Genomic DNA, 8801 nt, shown 5'->3' on the forward strand with positions numbered 1-8801 from the left:
TCTAGCTTCTGGTTTGTATCTTTGTTGTCGTTCCTCGAGTCCTGTCTTAAGCTAAGCTTTTAGGGTACTGTAATAACCGGATCCATTATAATGTTCTGCTATACTACTCTGATGGACATATTTCTTGATAAATGGAGTTTATCGAGTAATGTGTCATAGACTGGTATTCTACCTCGGAAGTGGAATACGTGGGTCGCTTCAAATATTTTTTATATAAGTATTCTTAGCGACCAAAAAATCAAAAATCAGCTCTAAGTTAAGATTTAAAAATCAAATTTTGTCATATAAACATTAGAAGAAACATACAAATGAGAGTGAAAGTGTCTCTTGTTTCTAATTGATAAGATAATATGTAACATGGAAACTCTATAATTGATAATATAATTTCTAATTTAAAAAGTCTTTGATATATGAAAAGTCTACATAAGTAGAGGCAGAGTATATCCTAGACATTCGATTTTACGAACAGGATTTTAGCCATCAACTAGAAATATCGCGTGGCATTTGCTACGCGTAGCTAAAGATGGGCTAGTTTAGTTTTTACGGTGACTAATTATAAATACATAATTTTAACTATTAGGTGGAATAATAAATAACATCATATCTATATTTTTTAAAATTTCAGTGGGTCGTAAAGTAATCGTAATGAATGTGTAGTTAAAATTATAAATACATAATTTTAACTATTAGGTGGAATAATAAATAACATCATATCTATATTTTTTAAAATTCAATATTAAATTACTTAATTACATATATTAGTACGAACACTAAATACACATTCATTACGATTACTTTACGACCCACTGAAATTTTACCTATGCATGTTTTTACATTGTTTGTTTATCTTAAAATTGTTTCAAAATGAATATATTTAAAGAATTCAATAAAAGTGTTTTCAATATAGGGACATTAACTGTAAAATAAATGAAATATGAGCCAAAGGCCAAATGCCTTTTTCAACCCAACGGGTGGGGCGGGACAAGGTAGTTTTTTTTTTTACACCCGGCGGGGCATGGCGAGCGCTTGTAGATAGGTCAGTTTATTTGTTTAGTTATTAGAATTATGAGTGTGTATTTAGTGCTGTTACCAATATATGTAATGTGATATTTTATATGTGACCTTTTATAATAGTAAACTTTTATATTATATTTGTTTAAAAATGAAAGTTCTAATTTTTCTCCATGTAAGGTAAATCACTCTAGATAATGTAATAAATACTACGTTTGTATGAACATAGAACTTTTATCGTATTTTGGTGTTGATTCCTATGATTTTTTTTGTCAAGAAACCGTACCCTCTCTTTCCCTGTGTCTCTTATGCCGCATTCAGCAGTTATATAGTTAGCCAATACGAAAAATATAATAATAGATTATCACATAATTAATATAATTTTTTAAAGCAACTTTCCTATAAAATTTTTTCGCAAAAAGTATGCGCGAAAAAAAAGATAATTTGACTTATTTACTAGAGAGAATGAAGGGGTGTTTAGATGGGACTAAAACTTTTTAGTCCACGTCACATCGGATGTTTTGACACTTATTAAAAATTTTAAACATACACTACTTATAAAACTAATTACATAAATGAGAGCGAGTTCGCGAGACAATTTTTTAGCCTAATTAATCCATACTTAGCACATGTTTAGTGTAGTATCACATATGCTAATTATGAATTAATTAGGCCTAATAGATTCGTCTCGTGAATTAGTCCAAGATTAAAGATAAATATAACTTACGTTTAATATTTATAATACGTGTTCAATTTATCTGATGTGACATGAGACTTAACCAACTTTTACCCATCCGAACCCCACCTCAGTCTCACACTCTACCTCTCTGGTCCCTCTCTCCCTGCTCACGGCGCGGAGGGGCGGCAGCGTGACGGACGGCGGCGGTAGCGCTGCGAGTGACGGAGGCGGCGACGCGGCGGGGGCTGCGACGAGGCAGGTGGCGGTCGTGGCGCGGCGGAGGAAGCGGCGTGGACGGGCCGCGCCGGCGCGACACGGCGGCGGTGGCGACGTGGTGCCCGACGTCTTCACGCTCTCTCTCCGGCGACGGTGCGTGCGTGCTTCCTTTTCCGTCTCTCACCGTTCATTCCTCGGGCAGGATGCGTAATTTTTTTTCTTTTTTACGGGAAGATGAGGAGACACCCATACATTCCATGAGAGATCAGTAGGGACACGTGGACGCGTTTTGGCCATTAGATTTGTCTAGATTTCGTGTATTGGAGATTTTAAAGAACGATGAATAAATAATATAAAATTAATAAAACAAGTTGGTGCACTTGTGACAGAAGAAGTTAAAGGGTATTATCTTTTCTATTATTTAATTGATACATATAAAAAATAAAAATATTTTTGGACATAAGTTTTTGTACGAGAAGTTTTGTGTTGGCCTGTGCCCCTTGTTTAGTTAGCAAAAACTTTTGGTAAAAAAATCACGTCGAACGTTTGATTGGATGTCGAAAAAGGTTTTTGAATATGAATAAAAAATAAATTTCAGATTTCATCTGGAAACCGCAAAACGAATCTTTTGATTCTAATTAATTCGTTATTAGCACATTTTGGTACTGTAGCACTTATGACTAATCATGTCGTAATTATGTTCAAAAGATTTATCTCATGATTCCACTCATAACTGTGCTATTAGTTTTAATATTTATATATATTTAATGCTTTATTTAGATGTCAAAAGATTTAATGTGATGTTTTTAGGAACTAAATACGACATAAATGTATTGCAGGAGAATCGGTCTAGCTTAGATAGTGCTACCAGTACCTGTGCCACGTCATCTCAATACAGATTATCCTGGCCCCTGCTTTCGCAAGCTCTCATGCGATGGCAGCCGCCGCCGCCGCCGGGCCGGCGAACTCGGTGGCCGCCTTCTCGCCGTCTCTCCCATTTCGTCTCCACCACCGACTCCCACGCGTGCACCGGGCCAACACCACCGTAGCGCTCGCCGCGCGCCGCTTCCGCGGCATAAACCCTAGCCACAACCGCTCCCGCGTGAAGCACGCCTCCACCCCGGGCCCGGCTCCCGCCCGCGACGACGGCGGCGTCGGCGCCCTCGAGGCGGAGCTGTGGCGCCTCCAGCGGCTGGCGGAGCTGCGCCTCCACCGGCTCGCCGATGAGGCCGACGAGGCCTACCGCGACCTCCGCTCCGCCGTCCGCGTCGTCGGCGGGGACCGCGTGGTCCTCACCTTCCGCCGCTCGTCCCTGCGCTTCGCCGCCGCCGCGCTCCTCTGGTCGCTCGCGCTCTCCGCCGCGGCGTGGGCGCTGCTGGGTTGGGCCTTTCGTGCTTGGCAGCGGTGGGGCCTGGGGAGGAGCTGGTGGAGCGGAGTGGACGGCGCGGCTGTGGTGCGGAGGAGGGACCGCAGCCTGGGTGGCAAGGAGGTGGTGGTCGCCGTCTCGTCCCCGGTGGCGGCTCCAGTGAGCCGTGTGCCGGAGCCAGCGAGAGAGGCCAGGAGGAGGGAGCCAAAGGCGAGGGTTCCGGAATGGTGGCCGGAATTGGGAGAGGAGGTGGTGGACCAGGGGCCAGGGATGGAAAAGTTTGCGAGATTGGCTAATAGATTGGTCCGAGGTGAATCCTTGTTATTTCTTATACTCAGCTAATTTTTCTAATGTATATAGAGTATTTACTTCACCATTGGATTCATCTTGCTTGATTGAACGTGCGTATTGAAGTGGAAACTGAGAATACTTGCTAATCATTTATGCATTTGGGATGCTGAGGATGGTACTGACACAATTTTATTTGTTATGATCATCATTCATATGCTTGCGAAGTTACCAATTGGTTGATAACAATGTCAAAGGATTTTCTTTTGGGTTCTATTTAATTTCTCATTTGTAGGAATATGATGTCCGGATTGTCAGAAATAGTTGTTTTCCAATAGTGATCCAAGACCAAACAATGTTGTAATTTTTGAAATTCAATCCTTTCCTATCTTTATGCCATTGAGCTGATTCTAATATTTCTATCAAAATGGAAGTGTCAATTACAAAATCTTCTATTGCATTGCCATATGTGAGGTGTGGTAATTGGTTGCTTGCAACTACTAGCTTAGTGCTAATTTTAGTTTCTTGGCATTTATAAAATAAGGACACACACTTTTTGTATGTTTACTATGATGGTCCAAATACCATATGCAGCATTAATGTTGCTTATGAGTTATGAGCAATTGAATCATCTATCATAGTACTTTTCTTGCCCCTGTATTTTTACTAAATGTTTCTGTGTGATACAAAAAAAAAAAGAAAAAAAACTGAATACCTAATAACCTTACCATTTTTATGTTGGCAGGTATTGTAAACCATCTTTCATTATATTCATGAGAACTTGAAGCTTCATTTCTCAAATCTTTCAATCTTTCCTTGTGCCAGCAATCATTGATAATAGAATCACGGGGAGGGATTACAGATATGATGATGCAATTCAAGTTAGTTCTTTTTTACTTTTATAAAGGATATGGTGCTACATTTATTCATGTTAGTATAGTTCCTATGCTTGTATTTAAGAGGCATTGTCATCTTCTTCATACTGTGTTATGGATTTGGAACCGTACTTGGCATCATGCCATTAACCTCTACTTTGTGGCAGATGTTAATTGCAGAACAAAGTGTCTCTTGTTGGTCAAATCTTTGTTCCTCTGTTGTTTTTCAGTTAACTGCAACATAAGTTATTGAACTTATCCTGATTATTCCGATACTCTGAAAACACATATCTAGGTCATCAACTTTATACTGACTGTAAGTAGATTGTTTGTGTAAAGATAATGAAGGAGGGATGGAGGGACTGCAATTTCAGAATGGTTTAGTCTTGTTGTATACTCTTCACTTAAATAATTTTCGAGCTTTGGACAAAGCATCACAATCCTGCTGCAGTGTATGAGTTAATTAATGGAATGATGCTAGTGTTAGGCATTGCAGTTGTTTGTTACATAAATGAACCCTCAAGGTTTCAGTAATATGCTTCTAGGCATGATGTTAGGATTCTTCACTATTTTGTTTTAAATGCTGTTACTCAAATGATTTTAAGATGTTTTGGGCAGAAACACTCCAAACTAAATACCCTAGTCTTAGGTACATTGGCGATGTTATTGGAATAGTTCTACAGGTTGTCCTAGGAAATATCCGTCCTGTGCCTAATTATATCTTTCTTTTGAATGTAGCTAAGGCAATTATGCAAGATATCAGGTGTAAAGGTCTCTTTTGACACAGAGAATGCTCGTGATTCTTTCTATAGGGCAGCAATAAACTTTGTCCTGGATGATTGCAGCAGGTGCTTTTTTGTTTGTTTCTGCATTAACTTCTGTTGCTCTTAGGATGCGTTCTTCAAGCCAGCTTATTCTCGGCTTTTTCCTTGGCTTTTGCACGCACGATTTTCGAACTACTAAATGATGTGGTCTTTTTTTTGAAAAAAAGATTCTATATAAAAGATCATCATCTCACCTTTCTAAAATAGATTTTCAACTTTGTAGTAGTTAATTTCATCGTTTATACTATTAAATAGTTATCATAAAAATCAGAAATTCTTTCATCCTTCATCTTTTATAAAGAAAGAACAGTCTTATTGCCTCCATTTGTTTTACTTTTGGTTTTATCATCTCTACTCTACTGATCTGCACTTTGCTGAGAATAAGTGCTTAATAAAGAGCAGCACAAGACATTGGAGCAACACAAATCAATGGTGAGAGTCCAAGGATTTTTCTTGCTGGTCTTGCTAGTAATATTGGATTGGACAAGTTCCGTGCTGTCACACTGGTGTGTGCATCAGTTGCTGCTCGCACACGCGCTTGTTTCTTGCAATGTTGGGTACAAATTTACCTCAATTTTCAAACTTGATTGTGCGTTTACCCACCCCTCAGTCATGTTGATGTCATGTGTTCACCACTTGCAGGCACTAGAGATTCAAGGAAAACGATCAGAGGCTCTAGATGAGCTCTTGAAGATTTGTAGAATTCATAACATATTTCCTCCAGAAGAAAATTCTGTATGTGGTGCATTTGCCTTTGTGCTTGTAAACATGCTTTTGAGCACTACTATTTTCTTCTTACAATCTTTTACATATATATCCCCTTAGCCATTTAACCTTTCTTATGAATAGTCGATTTTTATGATGCATTTACCCTGGTTTTTTTTTGTTATCAAAACATAGTGCATGTCAATGTGATCAAAATTATATATTGTGATGCTTATATTCGGGCAGCTTATTGATATACATCCAAGGTAGCCAAGTATTAACACCAAGGCCAAATTACCCTTCTTTTTTTGGAAAAGTAAACAGATAAGGCCGAAACGATTCGCTATTGTTGTTTTCTATGATTTATCCTGCTGGAGTCTGGGTGTATACTTTAGCCTGTTCCGTCCTTGAGGCATAGTACCAGTAGCTTTGTTCCCATTACTGAATAGCTTAGAGATTTGCATGTCTTGGTAAGCTGTATCACTGTTTCGACCCTGGGGTGTTGCGTGATTTTTTTTTTTTGTTCTTGCTGCTTACATGTGTCAAGCATGAAGTGCTTCTTATGCTAGTTTCATGATCAATCATGTGTGGTGCTATTTTTCTCAGTCATATCTATCTACCTGAGCATATTTGTGTACTAGATTTCAGAAAGACATATGATGCTGATTAATTGTCATTGGTCAGAATCTGAACATGTCTTGACCCTTTGTCGTGTGAATATGCTCATTTTTCTGTTATGTATGCATATGCATGCAAACAACCTTATAACAAAAAAAAAAGCTTTATATTTTTAGCAATTTTGAATATTATTTCTGTGTATTGCCCTGTTAGTAGAAAAATAATTCATGCACGTTTTGTTTCTTTGATCCCTACAGGCGGAGATGGAAATGGTCGCTGGTGGACTTAAAAAGAATTTACAAGTTGCAGAAAGGGTTCATCTCTTGTCTCTATATAGGAGCATCTGTACTTCTGGTAATCACAGAACTGCTGCAGAGGCTCTTGGCCTGGTAAGTAGTTGCCATGACCCATGATATTTTGGAGCAAGACAACTTATGTGCACTATGTTATAGCTCCATACGGTGAAATTTTTGAGCAACCAAGTATGAAGTGCTTTTGTTTGTCTATTTAGGGAAAATTAGAGATCCCTGATAACTATTTCTCCAATATTAGTGACATCTACACATTGCTAAGCAGATGAATACATTACACATTTAGCTGTATGAGCCTCTCCTACAGCATTTATTGTAAAAAGAAAATAACACCAATATTTTTAAAGGAAAAACTCTTCAACTGGGTTACATGTGCTCTAGAATAAATAGTAGTTGTGACTTAGGCTGCGTTCGGCAGTGCTGGTAAGAACCCAGATTCCCCTCTTTCTCTGTGCGCTCGCTTCTCAAACTGCTAAACGGTGTGTTTTTTTGCGAAAATTTTCTATAGGAAAGTTGCTTTAAAATATCATATTAATTTATTTTAAAATTTTTTGTATTAATAATTAATTAATCATGTACTAATCTATTACTACGCTTTTCGCGCTGGATAACTTACCCCAAAACTACATAAGCTGAACGCGGCCTTACTCTGCTCTGGAAGCAATCCTAGCCTTTTATGACAGAAATTCTGCTCCTGTTGTTTACCTTGAACATGTTTTTCTATTTTATAAAAGAGCTATTTATCTGGTCTTTGTATTTTCCTGCAGAGCATACCAGATCAATGAGAATGCAAATGCAGCTGGAGGATTCATTCTGTCCATAATTTTCTAGTTCCAACCTCTAATTGCCACCCCTCAAGATATTTGAAGGCTTAAAGCCAACAAAAGATTGGTGGGGTATGATTTTGGTATCTTCTGGTCTCTAGATTACCGAGGACATGATATGCTGGCATGTTGCTGGTACAGGAGCAAAGTAAACCACTGGATCATTTCCAAAGGGAATACATCGACCCCAAGAATGGTATCGACAGCCTTTTGTTCTTTGTCGCACCTAATTTTGGTACAACGTTAGCTTACATAGTTGTATTTATGAGATCATACATAAATATATATACCTAGTGACAGGATGCAACGTTGCTACATTGAGCAGCTTCTTGGTGGAGACAACATTTTTTGGCGTGAGTTGTAGATTTGCAGTGCTGGTTCTGCAGAAGGGCAAACAGTTTGATGCTGGTGTGAGCTATCATAAGTGTCTGATAGTACACTGGACATGTCTCTCTATTGGTGTCTGCCGTTGTCTTTGAAAGTTAAAAGATTGAGATCCAGTATGCCATGGCCGGATAGCTACACGACCTGCACTTTTGACGAAGGACCGGATGTGACGTTCTGCACGGATGTAATTAGGAACAAACAGAAACACTGGGCCACTCTTGAGAAGAACACACGACATTGTTCTATGAAGATTAACATATTTTTTGCTGCCGTACAACTCCTGTTCGGTTTTAGCGTGTCCTTTTTTTTGTTGTGGAGTTCATCGGTAGTGCTACTGATAGCTATCTCAAATGCTACTAGCAACTTTTAAGATGCTTCGCCGCCGTGTTTAACGAGCACGGCTTGTTGAGCTCGACGCCGTTGTAGAAGTTGCATGTCCATGGTCGTTAGTGTGAGGAAAAAATAACGCCAGAACTTGGACATGGATCGCTAACGATAGAGAAGTGACAGGAAAATTGATCATGGCAGAACAGGCAATCCTAGGAATAATTATGTGAGCATGCGTTTCATGCTTATTTAGGAGTAAATATTAAAGAAGGTTCTCCAATATCAGATATCAGATGTACGGTTCGGCAAGCCAACCCACTAATAGCCTATTTAAGGGATTAATAGATTTACCTTACTTAAATATGACCCA

The 8801-nt window shown here is 39.0% G+C and overlaps 1 protein-coding gene across 2 annotated transcripts; it reads left to right on the forward strand.

The window, feature by feature from the left end:
• Positions 1 to 1956: 1956 nt before the first annotated feature.
• LOC102706192 lies at positions 1957 to 8421 on the forward strand. 2 transcript variants are annotated; one of them, XR_005811898.1, is made up of 9 exons: positions 1957 to 2059; positions 2746 to 3582; positions 4386 to 4441; positions 5174 to 5283; positions 5657 to 5816; positions 5902 to 5994; positions 6840 to 6971; positions 7661 to 7913; positions 8043 to 8421. XR_005811898.1 is itself a non-coding variant. In XM_040524479.1 (8 exons), exons 2-8 carry the CDS (start codon positions 2841 to 2843, stop codon positions 7676 to 7678), a joined length of 1311 nt encoding a protein of 436 aa, XP_040380413.1. In that variant the 5' UTR covers positions 1957 to 2059; positions 2746 to 2840; the 3' UTR covers positions 7679 to 8416. The 2 variants fall into 2 exon arrangements, 1 of the variants encoding a protein (XP_040380413.1); XM_040524479.1 differs by having other exon boundaries at positions 7661 to 8416.
• Positions 8422 to 8801: the final 380 nt, after the last annotated feature.

The sequence above is a fragment of the Oryza brachyantha genome, chromosome 5 (assembly GCF_000231095.2).
Source record: "Oryza brachyantha chromosome 5, ObraRS2, whole genome shotgun sequence".
In the NCBI taxonomy this organism is placed as follows: domain Eukaryota; kingdom Viridiplantae; phylum Streptophyta; class Magnoliopsida; order Poales; family Poaceae; genus Oryza; species Oryza brachyantha.

Excerpts from the sequence above, each read along its gene's own strand:
- LOC102706192 (XM_040524479.1), top strand. The coding sequence starts at position 2,841 with ATGGCAGCCGCCGCCGCCGCCGGGCCGGCGAACTCGGTGGCCGCCTTC. Across the intron at positions 5,284-5,656 it reads GTCCTGGATGATTGCAGCAG|AGCAGCACAAGACATTGGAG; the intron begins GTGCTTTTTTGT and ends TGCTTAATAAAG. Across the intron at positions 5,817-5,901 it reads CTTGTTTCTTGCAATGTTGG|GCACTAGAGATTCAAGGAAA; the intron begins GTACAAATTTAC and ends CACCACTTGCAG.